Here is a 20,583-nt window from a genome sequence, read left to right on the forward strand (position 1 = left end):
AGCCAGTGAGACCCTATCTCAACACACCAACACAAAAAATGTACACGCATATACAATGACCACCACAGCACAGTACGATAGTATATGCCCTAGGCCCAGAACTGAAGTGATACAGACAGGAGGTCAGGACTTCAAGGCTAGCCTGGGGTAGACAAGATCCTGTTACAAACCAAGATGAAACAGGAGAACAGGTGGAAACCAGGAGACTTTTTTAAATGAAGGCATAAATAGGTAAGCAATAAACTATTACAAAGCAATACTAACTCTAATCATTTTAAGTATAGGTAAAGTAAGAATATACCTGTATGGATAGCCATGGTATTTTGATCGAAAGATAGACAGCATCCAACTGAAGAATAACACAACAAGTCCAATCCCAGCAATACACATCACTGTGAGGAAAGAAAAAGAGTCATCAGGTCGCCCCTGAGAAACCACCTCACAGGGTAGACTACACTTCCACAGAGAAAACACACTAAGAATCAGCTTTCCAACAGATTTAAGCCCCATTTGGGGGGTTATCGTTTTAATATAGATTCTGAAAACAAGGGTTAGGAGGAAGAGAGGTGGCCTGGAAGAAGGCACATCATAAAATCACTCCCACCTCATCTCCCCCGACCTTAAGACAGGGATTCTCTGTGTAGTTCTGGCTGTCCTGGAACTCACGATGTAGGCCAGGCTAGCTTCAAACTCTCAGGGATCTGCTTGCCTCTGCCTCCTAGAGTGTTGGGGTTAAAAATGTGTGCCATTACAGCCTAGCTCTCTCCACTTAAAAAAAAAAAGAATTAGTTATTTATTTCATGTATGTGAATACATTGATTGTAGCGGTCTTCAGACGCACCAGAAGAGGGCACTGGATCCTATTACAGATGGTTATAAGCCACTCTGGTTGCTGGGAATTGAACTCAGGACCTCTGGAAGAACAGTGCCCTTAACCGCTGAGCCATCTCTCCAGCCCTTATCTCCACTTTTTAATCTTGCAGAGTTTACATTGCTCCTAAGCTTACTCCACTACAATGCAATAGTCAATTTACTTATATACCCATGTAACTGAATTGTATAAAACAATATATTTCCTTAAATATATCCCACTATGCCTATAATCCCACAATTCATGAAGCAGAGGCTGCAGGATTAAAGCAAATATAAGGCCAGGTCAGTCTACAAAGTAAGTTCCAGGCTGACCAGGATTATATAGCAAAACCCTGTCTTAAAAGATAAAAAAAGAAAAAATTAAAAGCATCACAGCCTCTAATAATTTAATGTTAAAAAGTAGTCTCCTATCTATGATCCCAGCACTTGGGAAGAAGAGGTACAAATATCAAGTTCGAGGCCAGCTTGAGCCTAAATGTAGATAAGCTTGGCCTATATGAGACCATCTCCAGAAGACAAAAGAGGCTAAGTATGGAGCTGGAGACATGGCTCGGCAGTTCTAAGTATGGACTGCTCTTGTAGGGGACACAAGTTCACTTCTAAGCACCCCTATAAAGAAGCTCACAAGTTTGGGGATTTATTTGGTGGTAGAGCGCTTGCCTAGGGAAGCTAAGACCCTGGGTTTGGTCCCAGCTCTGAAAAAAAAAAAAAAAACCAAAAAAAAAAAAAAAAAAAAGAAGCTCACAAGTACCCATAATCCTAATTCCAGGAGGGATTTAACATCTCTGGTCTCCAGGGGTACCTACCTATACACACATGCACATACCCAGACCCAGACAGACACACACATATATTATTAAGCATTGTAAAAATGATTCTTAAAGAAAAACGGCCAGGTGTGGTGGAGTACACATGTAATTCCATACGCAGGAGGTGTAGTTTAAAGCCAATAGTTGGAGTACACCCTGAGCTACATGGTGAGTTCAGATGCAAGCATGGTCTCTCTACATAACAAACTCCAAGCCAGCCAGGGCTATGTAGTAGGACTATTAAAAAAAAAATCCAAGAACTAGATGAAATTATGACAATTTCAATAATATTCTGCTATAGTGTTTTGCCATTTAAATTCATACCAGGTTGTATTTAAATGGCATTTTCCAAATGAGGAATACAGAAATGGGCAAGCCAAACAAATCACCATTGGGTCAGCAAGGTGGTTCAGTAAGAAAAAGTGCTTGCTGCCAAGTCTGACTGAGTTTGATCCCTAGGACCTATGTTGTAGGAGAGAGAAGGGACTCCTACAAGTTGTCCTCTGACCTGAACATGCATGTTGTATTCACACACACACACACACACACACACACACACACACACACACACACACACACACACACACACACACACTGTGATGGTGGTTTGAATAGGTTTGTTCCCCAGACTCATGTGTTTGAATGCTTGGCCTATGAGAAGTGGCACTATCAGGAGGTGTTAGGTGTGTCACTGTGGGTGTGGCTTTGAGATCTTTAAATTCTCAAGTTCCATCAGGTGTGAAATCAGTTTCCTCCTGGCTGCCTGAAGAAGCAGTCCCCTTCTGCTGCCAATGGATCAAGATGTAGAACTCTCTGGTTCTCTAGTAGCATGTCTGTCTGTATGCTGTCCTGCTTCCTGCCATGATAACGGACTGAATCTATGAAACTACACCAGCCCCAAGTAAATATTTTTTATAAGAGTTGCCTTGGTTATGTCTCTTCACAGCAATGAAACCTTAAAACACATTATACGTACATACACACATGTACACACACATACATATGAACTCATGAAATAATAAAAATACTTTAAAATAATGTCACAATGTGCTATCTATATTAAATAGTTAATATATTATTATATTAGTTTTTCGGACAGGGTCTCTCTATGTAGCAGTGATGAACCCCACTCTGAGATGAACTTTCCTCCTCAGTGTTTGGATTATAGGTGTATATCACCTATGCCTGGCAAAAATTATCTGTCAAATCAGAAATCCAATATATTCATCTTTTTATAGAAATATTAAATATGAAAAACAACATTTTAACAAAATCCCAGTTGTACAAACAAGTTATATTGTAGACATTTTTTTGAAACAATAAAAATGTGTGACTATTTGTTTGAGACAGGGTCTCTCATGTAGCCTGAGATGGCTTCAAATTTCCTATGTAGTAAAGGATGGCCTTGAAGTCCTTAATCCTTCTGCTTCTACTGGCTAAGTGCCTGAATTCCAAGTGTTATCACCTTGCACAGCTTCTTTGGTTTTTGAGACAGGGTTTTAGTACACAGCACAGGGGGGGAGGGGAGGGGAGGGGCTCAATTGGTGGCAATCTTATCTCAGTCTCTGGAGTGCAGGGATTATAGAATTGCCACCAACCCAACAAAACGGGCATGTTCTAAAGCAGAAAATGTGCATGCTCCCAGGGGTCCAAGACCTTGTAATTCTCCTATTCTCTACTTTCCAAGCGTTGGAATTATAGGTGTGTAGTGCCACAGCGTACTTAAGGTGTTTTTAAATTTGTTTTGTTTTAAGATAGGGTCTCTTATAGCCCTGTCCTGCCTAGAACTTGCTATGTTTACCAGTCTGGCCTCAAATATAGGTGTGATGCTGCTATGTATTCAAATGGTAAATACTAGCCCCCAAGATCTGGTCGCCCCCAAGGAGCCCCTTACCTACACCAAGTGATGCTATGTAACCTTGCTCACCAAGTTAGTCAGTAAAAGGCTAAAGTCTGTGATTGGGCAGTAGGTAGACGTAGATGGGTTTTCAGTTACCTGGCTGGGGGTTGCAGGGAGAGAAGAAAGGATACCAAGGGAGAGGCTGCTAGAGAGAGGAGATGGACCACGACGACATGGCCAAGAGAAACAGCAAGTAACAAGGGACATATGGCTGGGGTGTAAGTTAGAATGGCTTCAAAACCTGCCTAACCTACGCTTACAGCTTGGAAATCCAATACCTGGACTGTGTGTCTTTTATATGGGCTAGCTTGAATTCATAACAATTTCTACATGCAAACTTGCATCAATATTACTTCTGCCTCCCAAGCATTTTTGCTGTGTTTTGTTGGAACAAGGTTTCTCTGTGTAGCCCTGGCTAACCTGAAACTTACTCTGTAGACCAGGCTGGCCTGGAACTCACAGAGATCTACCTGCATTTGCCTTTCTTGAGTGCTGGGATTAAAGGTGTGTGCTAACACCCCCTATCCGCACCTATGTTTAGTTTTAAAGTGAATATTCACTATAAAACACTCTCTCTTGGGGTTGGGGATTTAGCTCAGCAGTACTGCACTTGTCTAGCAAGCGCAAGGTCCTGGGTTCGGTCCTCAGCTCCGGAAAAACACACACACACACACACACTCTCTCTCTGACACACACACACACACACACACACACACCCACACACCCACACACACACACACACACAGCTGGTGTGTGCCCATTCTTCTCACAGTATTTTTGTTTCCTTCTGGGATATTGGTGAAGATTCTAAAACATGTTAGGCAAGTACTCTACCACACAGTCATAGGCCCAGTCCTCTTTTTATATTTTTATTTTGAGATAGGGTTTTTAACTAAGTTGTAGTCTTGTCTGGCTTCCATCTCATTTTATAGACCAATTAGGTCTTGAACTTGTGATCCTCCTACCTCACCGTCCTGAATATACAGAGTTAGGGGCCAGTGCCACCAGTCTGGCTCTGACACAAAGAGTTTTTAAAATGTTTTTCCATGGGGCTGGAGAAGAGGCTCAGTGGGTGAGATACTTAGCTATCATGCACCAATCCTTCCAGTCCGTCCCCATTAAAGCATACAACCATACATAACGGCACTATCTGTACTCCTAGCACTTGGAAGGTGTAGACAGGAGGATCATAAACTCAACATCAGCCTCAGCTACATAGCCAGTTTAAAGCTGATCTAGGCTATACAGACCCTGTTTGTCTCAAAAAAACCAAGATGTTCTCATGACTGGAAAGAGGCGGTAAGCACAGAGGCTGAAAGTTCCAGGTCGGTTTGGCCACAGAGCAGAGCTGATCTCAAAACAAAAGAAAATCAACTGAACAAAAAAGTGGAAAGAAAGGGCTTGGGGATTTAGCTCAGCGGTAGAGCGCTTGCCTAGCAATTGCAAGGCCCTGGGTTCGGTCCCCAGCTCTTAAAAAAAAAAAAAAAAAAAAAAGAAATAGATTAAAAAAAAAACTAGTTGTTCCTGGTGGAATAACATAGAAAACTCTCTCTAAAAGTTTCACAGTTTCTTTCTTTTTTTTTTTTTTGTATTTTCTATAAAGGGAAAGAGATTAGTAAAGAGTTTTTTTTCTGTGTTAAAGGCAGAAGTGAAACATTGTGGCATGTCATGTGACTTACTCCTTCGCTTCCCAATATCCATGTCAGAGGTAGCAGCTTCACATAAAAGCACCATACCTAAGGTAACCCCACCATCTTAGAAAAACTGTTTAAGGAGAAATTCATGTAGCCACAAAATACATACCATTTTTGTATTCCCAATTTCTCACGAAGAAAATTAAGATGAATTTATAAATCTTCAACTAGTAACCCAAACAAATACTCGTACGTGTTTACAATATTATTAACTGCAAAGATTTAATTAAAAAGTAAAGTTGAGCCAGGCTTGGTAGCTAGGCCAGCCTGAGATACATAAGATCTTGTCTTTAAAAAAACAAACTAAACTGAACTAAACTGGGGGGCTGGAGAGATGGCTCAGCGGTTAAGAGCACTGACTGCTCTTCCAGAGGTCCCGAGTTCAATTCCCAGCATCCACATGGTGGCTCACAATCATCTGTAATGGGATCTGATGCCCTCTTCTGGTGTGTCTGAAGACAGCTACACTGTACTTATATAGAATAAATGAATAAATCTTTAAAAAATAACCTGGCCCCATGTACCTGGTATGGTGGTACGTATCTCTAATCCCAGTCCTTGGGAGGCAGAGGCGGGCAGATCTCTGTGACCTCATAGCCAGCCTGGTTTATATAGCACAGGCCAGTCAGTGCTACATAGTAAGACCCTGTCTCAAAGAAACAAAATAAACCAATACCAAGCCCCCATATTGATCCCCCCAAAAGAATTAGGGTTGAAAATATTTCAGTTTGTAAAGTAAAATATACTTCTAAGAAATCCCACCTATATAAAAAATGAGCCTTTGGGTATCACATCTTCAACACAGTAATTTTCTAACTCCAAACAAACTAAAAATTACTTAGTAGTCATCCCCAACACCCCTGAAAAGCACATACTGGAAATATGCACCATTTAAGACAACAGCAACTCACTTTTACATGGAAAATCATTTCAGATTTTTAACAATTAAACTTTGGAACAGAAATTATTATTCAGGTATCCAACTTTGTCATATTCTAATAAAAAAGGAAAATCCCCATGTGCAATAACTTTATATTATTTGTTTTGATAACAGCAGCTACATAAATAAAAATGGATATACTATAGCAAAGAAGCACATCACATGGTTGAATAATAAGTAGTATCACTGTTAAAAGAAAAGTCTGTTCAAGCAGAAAAGAGACCATCGCCTGCCCTTTGTAAATACTAGTAATGGTCAACATCCCGAGATAATTATGTACATGATGCACACTGTAAGCTACTGCCTGTGGGTATAATTCAGTGGCACGAGAGAAAAAGGTGTTCTGATGACTTTATTCACCTCTTCATTACCAGCTTGTATTCTCTTCAATAGCCTTATTAAGAATGACTGCCGAAGGCCCATGTTTTTAATTTAATTAATTAGCTTTTAATTAATTTAACTTAATTAGTGTATATGTGTGTGTAATAGAGGTACACCTGTTTGTAGAGGTTGGAAGACAAGTTGCAGGAATTGGTTCTTTCCTTCCACTGAGTTGGTCCCGGAGATCCAACTTTCGAAGGTGAGCGGCAGGCAAGTACTACCCAGCCCAATGTTGATCTGTTTCCCCTAAGCCAAGTTTCTTTTCCAGCATTTTTTCTTTTTCCTCCTGCAGCACCTTATATCTAGATTTTCTCTGAAGAGTGCTGGGAATTGACCTTGAGGTCTTGTGCATGCTAGGCCAGTGCTACACTACTGAGATACTTAGCCCCAACTCTTGTAGCCTATTACATTAATGTTCCATCCATCCATTCTTTCTCTCTTTTTAGTTTTTGGTTTCTTTGAGATACGATTCCTCTGTATAGCCCCAGCTGTCCTGAATTTTCACTACAGATCAGGCTAACCTCTGCTTCCTGATTAAAGGTCGGCACTACCATCACCAGGCCCACTGTTTCATTTTAAATACCACTTAAACCTTACCTGTCTTCTAAAGTTTCCGGTCTACTTTAACTCTATTAAAAAGACACACCATGGGGTTGGGGATTTAGCTCAGTGGTAGAGCGCTTGCCTAGCAAGCCCAAGGCCCTGGGTTCGGTCCCCAGCTCCGAAAAAAAGAAAAGAAAAAAAAAATAAGAAAAAGACACACCATGCTTCCTATTATGTGAGGACTTCCATAATCAGTGAGCTCATAACCTGGCTTCGTCAAACTTAAGGTTTGAGGAAGACATGAGCCACAGAAGTTCCAAAGGACACTATCCCTGAATTAGTATAGCAGCTCCAACCAAATGCTGTACAGAGAACACAAGATGGCAAGAAAATGGGCAACTTAAAATACGACAATAAAGACTTATTGTGAAAGGATACTGAAGAGAAGAACAATGTGGGTTTCAGCTACAAACTGAGCTTGGCTGCTTCCGTGGATATAATTCTGGGAGGAGAAGACAAATGGGATAACACGTTACATTATATACTGAATTGTAGTGTTGTATCCCTAAAATATGATATGCTAAACCTTAGGAAATTATCAATTCACTCTCTGTATGTAAGCATGTAGCATACTTTGTGAGGCTATTAAAAGCTATTTCTGTATTTATTTACTTGTTCTTTGTATTTGTACTATTTATTTTACAAAAAATATATGAGAAAAACAATATTTAAGTATATGAAACTCCAAGGTAAAACAATGCAGACATGACAATAGGGACCACATTGTCCCAATAAAACACCGTATCTGATAGTACCTAGCACAGTGGCTAGAAACAACAGATAATTAAATACTTGACTAATTCTTATATTTAGTTTGAGCTGTTTTAGTCATCCTAGTCAAAAGAACTCAATAAATAGAATAAAGAATGTTCCTCTTTGGAGCACTGTATGCCCTAATTGTAATTGAAGCTCATTAACAAAGATTAAAGAGTCAAAACTATATCTAGTTGCTGTATAAGCCAGCACTGGCCTCACATGGTAATTGTAATTACATTAACTTTAGTATCCAATATAAAGAAATACAGATTTTCCTTACCACATGTCCTGTATGGGGATTCTTATGAGCATATGGTGGTCCTCTTATATGGTTCCACATTTGGCCAGATGTCATTGCAAGTACAAAACACTAGAAAACAAAAATAATGGGATACTCAGAGTTTAGCCAGCTCAATTGATTAGGTTAGTAGATACATGAAAATACTTAGCCATTCAGAAAACATATGACATTTTTTCAAATAAATGACTTCTTTATTAAAATTTATATTTTACCACAAGGATCACAATTCAACATTATTTCTAAAGGGATTTTAAACTACATTTTAACAGAACAGTTTCAAAATTGAGTACTGGAAATATATCTGAAAAGTATTTTCAAAAGAACTGTAAAGTGGGGCTTCCGTGATGGCTCAGTTGTTAACAATGCATGCTACTCTTCCAAGGGATCTGAGTTTGGTTCCCAGGAGCCATAATGGGTGGCTCAAAACTGTTTGTAACTCTAGCTTGTAGGGACTCAAATGTCTCTGTCTGGCCTATACACATACCTACACTTACACACATAACCCCCCAACACATATAATTAAAAACAAAATAAAATATTAAAAAAAAAACCTCTCTAAACAGAATCAGTTGCTTGAAGCTCTGGAAATGCTAATATGAGGGAGATAAATCCATTTTAAGACAGAAAATAAAAATACACAAAATACACAGAGAAATGACTTGGCATATAAAGGTACTTGTCACAAACCCTCATGTGTCTGAAATGTCCAAGACCTACATGATAGAATGTGATAACTCAATATAGGGACTTTTGAATTTGTACTAATGGAGTCAGAGATAGGAATGTGGTGGTTTTGAATGAGACTGGATTCTGAGGTAGTTTTAAAGAAAATCCACCCCCCGCCCCTTCAGCACACAGGGAGTAGCACTATTTGAAAGAATTAGGTGAGACCTTGTTGAGGAAGTGTGTCACTGAGGGTGAGCTTTTGATTCCTCAGCACCATGAGTGCCTGCACATTGCCATGCTTCCTGCCATGATGATAACGCACTAACCCTCTGAAACTCTAAGCCAGCCCCAGTTAAATGCTTTCCTTATAGGAGTTGCCATGATCATGGTGTCTTTTCACAGTAATAGAACACTAGGACAGACCCATAAGCCCTTATGTTTGAATGGCTGATACACAACTGGCAGAACCGTTTGGGTAGGATTTTGAGGTGTGTCACTGGGGGTAAGCTTTGAGGTTTCAAAAGATTTGTGCCACTCTCTGCCTCCTGATTGTGGATTGAGATGTGAGCTCTCAGCTGTTCCTTCAGTCACCATTGTGAACTCTTACCCTCTGAAGCTAAAGCAAATTAAATGCTTTCTTTTATAAAGTTGCCTTGGTCAGAGTGTTTCACCACAGCAATAGAAAAGCAACAGAGACAATGACTTAAGTTCACTTCCCAGAATCCATATAACAAAGCTGAGTGCATGTGGTTGGAGAGAAGGCTCAGCAGTTAAGAGCATTTGCTTCTCTTGTAAAGGACTGAAGTTGGATTCCCAGCACTCCTGTCAGGCAGTTCACAAATGCCTACAACTCTAAGGGATCCTCTTCTGGCCTCCAGCCAGCTTAACTCAAATCAGTGAGACACCTTCTGAAATGCAAAAAACAAAACAAAAACAAAAACCAAACAAAACAACAACAACAAAAAAAAAACGAGGTGGACAGATCCTGAAGAACAGGAGAGGTTCACTCTCTGGCCTCCATAAACACCAACATATACATCTACGAAAATAAGCACCAGCCCGCACAGTCACTGAAAAAAATGGAGCTAAATAAGATGGCTCAGCGGTTAAGAGCACTGACTGCTCTTCCAGAGGTCTTGAGTTCAAATCCCAGAAACCTCATGGTGGCTCACAACCACCTGTAGTGAGATCTGATGCCCTCTTCTGGTGTGTCTGAGGACAGCTACAGTGTGCTTATATATAATAAATAAATAAATCTTAGAAAAGAAAACCAGAGACAGGCAGATTTTAGGAGCTCACTGGCCAGCTGATTTGAGATCATCTAAAAAATAAGATGAAGTTGGGTATGGTGGCTCATGCCTTTCTTTATTCCTAACACTGGGGAGGCAGAGATGGTTGGGTCTGTGCGAAATCTAGGACAGCTGTGTCTCCAACGTGAGTGAGTGCCACGGGAGCCACGGCTTTTGCACACGGAAACCCTCCTGTGGTCTATGCATATGCAGTTGTATGCATGTACTCTCTCCTTCACACACACACACACACACACACACACACACACACACACACACACCACACACACACACACACCCCACAGCAGAAAAGCTAAGCTACTTTTCACAGAGATGGAAGCTAACAGAGCCCAAGAGAATATTCTGGGTGTTAATAGTATGTGCTTATAATCTCAGAAGTAGGGAGGCAGAGACAGGAGGCTCTCTGGGGATAACTGTGCAACAGACTACCCAAATTGGTTAATTCCCGATTCAGAGAGAGAGAGAGAGACTCTGAGGAAGACCCCCAATGTCAGCTTGTGTCCTACACTGGAAGGAAGGAAGGAAGGGAGGAAGGAAGGAAGGAGAAAGAGAGAAAAAGGAGAGATAATAGAAGAGTACCTTAGGGAAATGCAAATCAAAACAACCCTGAGATTCCAGCTTACACCTGTCAGAATGGCTAAGATCAAAGCAAAAGTGACAAAATGCATGCTGGCAAGGACAAGGAGCACAGAAACACTCCTCCATTGCTGGATGGACTGCAAGCTTCTATAACCGCTTTGGAAATCAATATGGTGGTTCCTTAGAAAGCTGGGACTCAATCTACCTCAAGACCTAGCTATACCACTCCTGGGCATATACACAAAAGATGCTCCACCATCCCACAAGGTCACTTGCTCCACTGTGTTCATAGTGGCTTCCTAATAGCCAGAAACCAGAAACAACTTGATATCCCTCAACTGAAGAATGGATAAAAAAAAGTGGTACATCTATACCCTGGAGTACTACCAGCCATTGAAACAAAGACATCATGAAATCTGCAGGCAAATAAATGAAACTAGAAAATATCATCCTGAGTGAGGTAACCCTGACCCAGAAAGACACACATGGTATGTACTCACTTATAACTGGATATATTAGCCTTAAATAAAGGATAACCATGTTATAATGGACAGACCCAGAGAAGCTAAGTAACAGGTAGGACTCAAGGGAGGATCCATGTATGAATCTCACTGTGAAGGACAGACAGAGTAGACATTATGGTTGGATGGGAGAGGAAACTGGGTAGGGGTGAGGATGGAGATGGGAACAACAGGGATCGGATGTGGGTTGGATTGGGGAGAGAGTACTGGGAGAGTCAACTGCAATGAGGGAGGCATCTCTGGGACAAGCTAGAAACCAAAGGCAATGGAATCAATGAGGGCGACCGACCCTAGCTAAGACTCCTAGCAAAGAGGGATACAGAGTCTGAACCAGCCATCTTCCTTAACCAATCAAGACTTCTAGTGGAGGTGCAGGGACACCAAACAAGCCATAAACTGTTTACCTACATACAATTTGCCCTGCATACAAGATGCACTAGGGTAAAAGGGGTACAGAATTGTATGAGTGGCCAACCAACGACTGGTCCAGCTTGAGACACACGCAATGAGAAGGAATCCACCCCTGACACTGCTCGGAGGGCTAGGCCCCAAAGGCTGGATAGCCCAGAGGCCTAGGATAGAACCAAACACGAATGGGAAGGAAAGTCAATGAAATAATTCCTAATGATGATCTGTTACACTCATAAATCGGTATCTAGACCATTGTCATCAGAGAGACTTCATCTAGCAACTGATGGAAACAGATGCAGAAACCCACAGCCAAGCATTAAGCAGAGCTTGGGGAATCCTCTAGAAGGGGGGGAGGAAGGATTGTAGGAGCCAGAGTGGTCAAGGACACAAGAAAACCCACAGAATCAACTAACTTGGGCCAGTGGGCCTCACAGAGACTGAATCAACAGCCAGAAAGCCTGCATGGGCTTGATCTAGTGTGGACTTCTTGTGGGCACTGGCCTTCTCTGATTCTGTTGCCTGCCTTGGGGATTCTTTCCTCCTACTGAGTTGTCTTGGCTAGCCTTAATAGAGGAGCAGGTGCCTAGTCTTACTGCCACTTGGTATGTCATGGCTCCCTGATATTCAATAAGGCTAGCCCTTTTCTGAGAAGAAAGGGAGGAGGAATGGATATGGGGGTGGGGCATAGAGGAGAGGTGAGTGGGAGGGACTGGGAAGAGAAAGAGAGGAGGAAGGAGAAACTGCCATTGAGATGTAAAATAGAAAAAATTTCAGTAAAATAGGTAAAATAAAAAAAATCTGGGTGGTAGTGGTGCCCCACTGTTAATCTCAGCACTCAGAAGGCAGAGGCAGGTGGATCTCTGTGAGATCAAAAGTCACCCTGGTCTACAGAACAGTCGAGGCTATACAGAGAAACCCTGTCTCAGAAAAACCAAAGGAGGGGGTTGGGGATTTAGCTCAGTGGTAGAGCGCTTGCCGAGGAAGCGCAAGGCCCTGGGTTCGGTCCCCAGCTCCGAAAAAAAGAACCAAAAAAAAAAAACAGAAGGAAAAGAAAAAAGTATATTATTAGTTTCTTTTGATCCAATTTTCTTCTTCAATTTACTTACCAAAGCTGCAAAAGCCCATCCGGTTTTATTAAAGAGGAATTCCATATTACTTCTTCGCAGATACACAAGCCCACCAATAACAGCCAGAAGCAACCCCAACATTAGGGGTCCAGCATAATTTGGAGGTCTGATTACTCTAATCTAATGGAAAGGAGAGAAAAACGTGTTAAAGTATAAAATGTATTTTTTTGTAATTAATAATAGTAAAATGAAAGCAGGCAAAATGTAATTTTAGGGGAAAACACCTCTTTCCTATTTTATGTACTCCAATCAAACATTCTAAAGTATATCCTAGAAATAACATCTCAGAACTTTCAAATTATTCCATCTCAATGACATGAAGACAAGACCAGCTATGATCCCCAGGTAAGATTCAAAGACAATGAAAAAATCACATTCTGTAAAGCAGGAAAACTTACGTTGACGTCAGTTCTGTCTGCGATCCACCGGGCAATCTGTTCAGCTGAAAACCCTCGCACCTGCAGCTCATATGTATCAGCCCTTTTGGGTTTTCCTTTCGGATGGGAAGTTGATGAAAGTTGGAGCTGAATTCATGTTTAGCTGAATAAAGAGTGGTCCATGGAAACAAACGTTACCAAGAAAATAATCTTTTTTTGTAACAAAACCAATCTCACAGCATTTATTGTCACCTAATGAAAATGTGCCACAAAAACAAGATGCATAAATGTAGCTCCCAGCCGAAGACATCTTTACTGAACTGCCCTCTCAGCTTGACCATTACTAGTTGGAAATATTTTGGAGCAGAGCAGTATTATCTTTTAGCATGATCTGACCTAGTTGTTTTCTTTGTTTTAGAATGAATCTCTTCTGCATCATATAATACTGGGTTCATGAACTCATCAAAGGCAATACTACAACGTCTATCCGCATATTCACTTGCTCATAAGCCACACCTGAATTCGAGACCTATTTTGCAAGCATCTGAAGATGTTCTGCACCACTGCGATCAAGGAAAAGAAATATACAAACAGTAGGTGATGATGCTCCCAACATCATCTGACTCACCAGGGTCCCAAGGCCAAGCCAGGCTACACAAGCAAGCACCAGTGACCACCCATGGAGCACGTACTGGGAATGTCCTAGAAACTCTGAAGGCACCCCCTCCCACTGCACTCATTTCTGGAAACTCCCCAATAACACAAATCCTCCTCTATTCTGTGGACCCAGCTTTCATTCTGTACTGCTTCCTCCAAGAAAATAATCTTAATGGCAAAAAATAATTTTAAAATTTAGGCCTTTTTTGAAACAGGCCTTTGCTGAGCCATTCATGTTAGCCTTGAACTTGCAGTAATCCTCCTGTTTCTGCTTCCTGTGCTAGGATTAAAAGCATGCATCACCATGCCTGATAGAAACTTGGGCTTTTCCCAGACGTGAAGATCATTATTATACAGCTGACATAATTTTTGTCTAAGGAGAGTTAGGAAGCATGCTTTCTTTTTTTTTTAAGTATAGAATACAGTTTATTTGGGGGTATGAGAAGGGGGGTTGAGAAGGAAGTGGAGGCATAGAGGGGAGGGGGAAGGGTAGAGAAGAGAGAAGGAGGTAAGAGAAAAAAGGAGCAGAGAGTGGAAGCATGCTTTCTAACACATGCTACCTGTGACTGGACCGTTTCCCACACTAGTTGTTCATATACTCTATAAAAAATAAGGATACATTCATGACACCTAAAGTTATCTTATATAGCTATAAGAAGCTCATGATACTAACACGGGAAGAGTCCAGGCTAAAGAACTGTTTGAGCAATACACTGAGTTCACATGGCTTAGGCAACTTAAGAGAGACCCTGTCTTGAAACAAACAAAACAAACAAACAGGCATGGGGTCACACACCTTTAATCTCAGCAATAGGGAAGCAGAGGCAGGCAGATCTTTGTGACTTGGAGGTTATCTTGGTCTACACAGCAAGTTCCAGTGCAGCCACCTCCCAAGTGCTGGGAATTTATGCATAAGTTACTGTGCCTGGCTTGTTCTTTATATATTTATAATAAAAATAAGTGGGATTTCATAAAGGACAATAACACTCCCTCCCAAATAAGATAATTATACCAAAGATAAGACTCCATTTTGGAGCACAGGTAATCTCAGGGAACCAGATTAATCTCATATAGCTATGTTGACTTTGGATTGACCATCTTGATGAAGCAGAACTGAGACAATGATTAGACAAACAGCCTTAGCTTGGCTGTTTAATTACACATACTTCTTTCCCCTGCTCCACTTCTGCTCAAACTACCACATAAAGTGTGTCACGGATCACTTATTCTCCTACATTAACAATTTCCTCTGCTTTATGCACACAAACACACACGTGTGTGTGTGTGTGTGTGTGTGTGTGTGTGAGTTATTAGGTAGGATGATGAACACCTATAATTTCAATACTTGGGAGATGAAGGACTGAAGTTTGTATACAGTCTATGCTACAGAGACTATGTCATACGTCACCCAGCAACAAACTTAAAAGTGTGGACATTAATTACTTACTGCCCAATTTCTGTACTCTAGTAGGCTGGCATGGGTTATTACTGTTTTTATTAGTCATATTTTGCTTTTAGTTCACTACTTTAGCTCTTACATTAACATATTCCTATTTTACTTCAAAGAAAATTATTTGTAGACTTATTTTAAAACATATTTTGCTTAAACAACACTTTATTCCTACATAAAAGAAGAAACCAAACATCTTACCATTTGAAATACATCAGAGCCTTCATCAAAATCCACCATGGCAAAAAATATCCGGTTGGTAAATGCACTGGAGTATCGCCAAGAATTTGCCAGAATCTGGAATTCTTCATCAGCTTGCCTGAATTCAATCAGATTGGTGGGGAGAAAACATATGAAACAATCTGAAAAACCAACTTAGCCTATCAGCAGTAAAGCAAAACCTAATTAAGTAACAGCAAATTTTAGTGAAGGAAATATCAAAAATGATTGGCAAGTAAGTCAGGTATAGCTGGTAAGGTTAGAATACACTTTCAGTATAAGAGAAGCCTTGGGTTGGGGGATTTAGCTCAGTGGTAGAAGCGCTTGCCTAAGGCGCAAGGCCCTGGTTGGGTCCCCAGCTCCGGAAAAAAAAAAAAAAAAAAAAAAAAAAAAAAAAGAGAAGCCTTAAATCTAAGTGTTGGAGCTCTCACCAGGAATAGTAATTGCATGATTCTGTTTCAGACTTTATACTTAGTTTTTTTTTTAAACAAAATCCCAAAACCTCTTTAAAAACTTTTTTTTTCCGAGACGGCTTCTCTTCGCAGCTCTGGCTGTCCTGGCCCATCCTTTGTAGACCAGGCTGGACTCTGCCTCCTTAGTGCCTGGCTCCAAAACATTTTTGGTGGTCACTGAAAAAATCCATCTAATAGCCTCTGTAAGTTGTGGGGGCTTTCCTCCCTTCAGTGGTTTTTTAAATATTTTATTTATTTATTATATATGAGTACACTGTAGCTGTCTTCAGACACACCAGAAGAGGGCATCAGATCCCATTACAGATGGTTGTGAGCTACCATGTGGTTGCTGGGAATTAAACTCAGGACCTCGAGAAGAGCAGTCGGTGCCTTAACCGCTGACCCATCTCTCCAGTTCCCCTTCAGTGGTTTTTATTTGTTTGTTTGTATGTATGTATGTATGTATGTATGTATGTATGTATGTATGTATGTATGTATGTGTCTCTGTGTGGGTATATGCTTATGAGTACCAATGGCTATTGAGTCCAGAGACATCAGATACACCTGGCGCTGGTTACAGGTAGGTTGTAAATTGTCCAACATGGGTTCTTTGAACTGAACTCAGCAAGAGCAGTAATGGGCCTTTAAATGTTATGCTCTCTCTAGTCTGTGTTTTAAAACAGGTTCTTGCTATGGTGCTCAGCCTGAACTCAAAGTACATGTCTCAGATGCTCCTTCTGTCTCAGACTACTCAGCAGGAAGGATTGTGAGCATATATGACCAAACCCAGTGTCCACACATTTTTTGATTTAGGTGCTGGGGATTGAATGGAGTCCCAAACGGTCAAGGCAGGGGCTCTAATACTCATCTATACCACACACTCAATAATTTTTGGGGCCCTAAATTATTAGACAAAGAGGATCTAACAGCCTACCTTAAAAATCTGAAGATGTAGCCAGAGAGAGACTCTGGCACAGGCCTTAAGACCAGCCCTCAGAAGGAAAGACGGGAGGCCTGCCTGCTGTTAAAAGCCTGCCTGCTGTTATAGCAAGTCTCAGAAGAGCCAAGGGCTACACAGTGAGACTCCCCACCTCTCAAAAATCTTAAAAATTAAATAAAATATAGAGGCTGCACGGGTGGTGGTGTACACTTGGAATTGCAGCACTTGGGAGGCAGAGACAAGTGGATCCCCTGGGCTGGCTGGATAGCTAGCCTAGCCGAATCAGTGTGCTCCAGTGTCTCAAAGGACGCGGACAGCATTTCTAAAGGGGACACCAAAGGCTGTCTTATGGACCCTACACTGAGGCACACACACACATGTACCAGCACACTTAAGAACACAGCCATATCCACACAGAGAGAGCGCGAAGCACAGATGATAGTTGGTAAGTAAACCAATCAGATAAATTATTAGAATGAAAGACAAACCTTGAATAATCCTTGAATATTTTTTACTATATACTTTCATTTTTAAGACTGGCTAATTTACATATTTTCCCATATATATGTCTTTATCTTACTTTTTTTAATCTTTGGAGGTTTAAGTAACATAAATGCACTAACTTATACCTATTTATCAAAGGAAGTTTTGGGGTTATAGTGCTGCTGTTTTACTTTTTAATTACTATTCTGCTAGAAAACATTTTCTTTATTCATGATAAACTTTTACCTCCATCCTCTTCTGTTTATGTATGTATTTTAGTGCTGGAGACTAAATCTTTAGCCTATTTCTCTGTTTTTGTTTCTTCTCTCTTTTTTAAAGACATAGTTTCTCTGTGTTGCCCTGCCTGCCCTTCAACTCACAGAAATCTACCTCCCTCTGCCTCCTGAGTGTTGGAATTAAAGGCGTGCACCACCACTGCCCGGCATCCTAGAGCATATTTCAATTTGACATTCACTAATCTATTTTCTATCCATATTCTATAATTTTGTTCAGTATCCACTCTTCGATTAAAAAATATTTTTGAGCCCCTAAAACCGAGGGGTATACACATCAATTATAGGACCACAATGAACAAATTTACAGCATAAATATTCAGACCTGGCATTGTCTACCACATCCTGATGAAGGGCTATAGACTGAGCCAACTAGTCTGTAATCCAGTGGCACACTAATGCCTCAGCAAATATTTTTTAGCTTCTGACAGACATAGTTAGAAGGATCCACTATGGAAACGTATTCTCTCCTTCTTCACTTCCTTTTCTAAGAAATGAATTGGTTTACAATATTTCATAAGGGCTGATGTTGGAGAGATGCTCAGTGGTTATGAGTACTGTTTGCTGTTCTAGAGGATCTTGGTTCCATTCCTACCATTCGCATGGAGGTTCACAACTGCCTGTAACTCCAGTTCTAGGAAACCCAAACCCTCTTCAGGCCTCTGTGGTCCCTTCATTCAAGTGGTATATAGACATACACATATGCAATTTTTAAAAGGCTAGAGATATGACTCAGCTCTTAAGAGCATACACTGCTCTGGCAGAAACTCTGAGTTGGTTGTAAGCACTCCCATCGGACAGCTCACAATCACCTGTAATGGATGCGTCTGGCCTCTGTGGGCACATGCCAGCTCCTCTGAGCCTACTCACAGGCCTCTGAAAGGAATTCTTATACCATTTCATTTTAGTCTCCTGTCCTCTCCACACATACATAATCAAGGTGGACACTAAGGGGCTGGAAAGATGGCCCAGCAGTGAAGAGAACACACTGCTTTTGCACAGCACCTAGGTTTGCTTCCCAGCACCCATATCAGGTAGCTGTCAGTCACCTACAACTCCAGCTCCGGGGGCGTTAAATGCCTCTGGACTCTGAAGGAACCTGCATTCATGTGCACAAACTTCCACATAGATACACATAATTTTAAAAATCTCTAAACAATAAAAATAAAGTTGAGTATGGTGGCACACACACAATTTTAACCCTATTACTTGGGAGGCAGAGGCAGGTGGATCTCTGTGAGTTTGACAGTAGCATGGCCTATATACCAACTTCCAGGACATTCGGAAATAGTACAAAAATCCCTTTTCAAGGGCTGCTGAGTTGGCTCAGGAGGATAAAGGATTTTGCCACCTAAGCTTTATGATCTGCGTTCAATCCCTGGGACCATACTGTGGAGGGAGACAACCAACTTCTACAGTTGCCTGTCCTCTGACATACATACATACATACATACATACATACATACATGCATGCATACATACATACATATATATTTTTTCCCATGCACACACATACACACAAATGCACAAGCACGAAACAAACTTTAACCCTACTTCAAAGACATAAAAGAAAGTCCCCAAAGGAAAAAGAATAGGAAATTGAAAACACTCATAAACCCTTTCTTTTGGAGTACTGGGTATTAAAACCAGGAGTTTTTATATTGCTGTATCCTGATATTCCTGAGCTATATCCCCAGCCTGAAAGTACTCTTAACAGTGGGCAGGGAGAGACTCACTGGGTGAAAATACTTGCTGTGCAAGTCTGATGACCTGTATTCTATTCCTGGAATCTATGTTGGAAGGACAGAAAGGACAGAAAGTTGTTCTCTGACCTCAAGTGCACAATAGTATACATGCACCCATTTCTGTGTGCTTGTATGCACATGAAAAAAATAGGTCAATGCAACTAGTATAGTGTTATATAAATGGGTTACCAATTCAAATAGTGGTTGATTTTTAAATAATCCATGATAGCTACAATGTTCTGTACACTCTCCTCTACCAATATGCACAAGCAAGAATGATTGTAAACCAGTAGTACTGTTTGTTATATACCTGAGTAAGGTATATACTTTACTATTAACAAACCCACTACACAGGTTTGCTTCTTCTGAGATAGAAAAAGAACCATTTACGTTATTTCATTTCAAAGTAGAGATGAAAGATCATACTTGCAAACGACACACTGTCTATGAAGTTGGAGAGCAGTAAACATGACAATAACAGAGTAATTTCTTGGTGGAGCTTTAACAAGGCGACGGAACTTGTCTCCATTCATTCTTATTACAGGTCTTTTACTGGTCCATTCCATCAGCTGACTAACCTTCTCAGATAACACCATCTACAAAAGACAAAATGGGAAGTTTGTTTATAATTGCAGTTACACGGGAAGTTAACATAAGAGGATCTCCTGAGCCCAACAGTTCAAGAACAGCTTGGGCAACACAGTAAGACCCCAATTCCAAATACCAAGAACAAAAACAAGAGGTGTGCAAGCAAATGCCTATTATCCCAACATTTAGGAGGTGGGAACAAGCTCATAAGTTTGAAGCCAGTCTAGGATTCCTACCAAAACAATCCCTAAAGCAACAACAAAAATAGCTGGGCATGGTAGCACGTGCCTTAGTCTTAGCCCCTGGGAGCAGAGGTAGGTGGATCTCTGAGTTTGAGGCCAGCCTGGTGGACATATAGAGTCCTAAAGCAACCTACATAGTGAGATACCTTGTTTCAAAAAGAAGTGTTGTGAATGGAGAGTAGCCATGCAGCAGCAGGAACAAGAAAAACAATAAACCAAAAAGTTAGTTACAAATGACAACCTGAGTTTTGTTAAGGTCTACACCC

At 40.9% G+C, this 20,583-nt stretch overlaps 1 protein-coding gene across 1 annotated transcript in view; it reads right to left on the reverse strand.

Annotated features, from left to right (window-relative positions):
• Positions 1 to 246: 246 nt before the first annotated feature.
• Magt1 (magnesium transporter 1) overlaps positions 247 to 20,583 on the reverse strand; it is a 32,768-nt gene continuing 12,431 nt past the window's right edge. Inside the window, 9 exon segments of the mRNA XM_032889404.1 lie at positions 247 to 392; positions 5,262 to 5,336; positions 7,579 to 7,642; positions 8,237 to 8,326; positions 12,851 to 12,991; positions 13,270 to 13,368; positions 13,370 to 13,411; positions 15,557 to 15,674; positions 19,914 to 20,083. Of these exon segments, the coding sequence (XP_032745295.1) occupies positions 247 to 392; positions 5,262 to 5,336; positions 7,579 to 7,642; positions 8,237 to 8,326; positions 12,851 to 12,991; positions 13,270 to 13,368; positions 13,370 to 13,411; positions 15,557 to 15,674; positions 19,914 to 20,083 (945 nt within the window).

The sequence above is a fragment of the Rattus rattus genome, chromosome X, assembly GCF_011064425.1.
Source record: "Rattus rattus isolate New Zealand chromosome X, Rrattus_CSIRO_v1, whole genome shotgun sequence".
NCBI classification, from domain to species: Eukaryota; Metazoa; Chordata; class Mammalia; order Rodentia; family Muridae; genus Rattus; species Rattus rattus.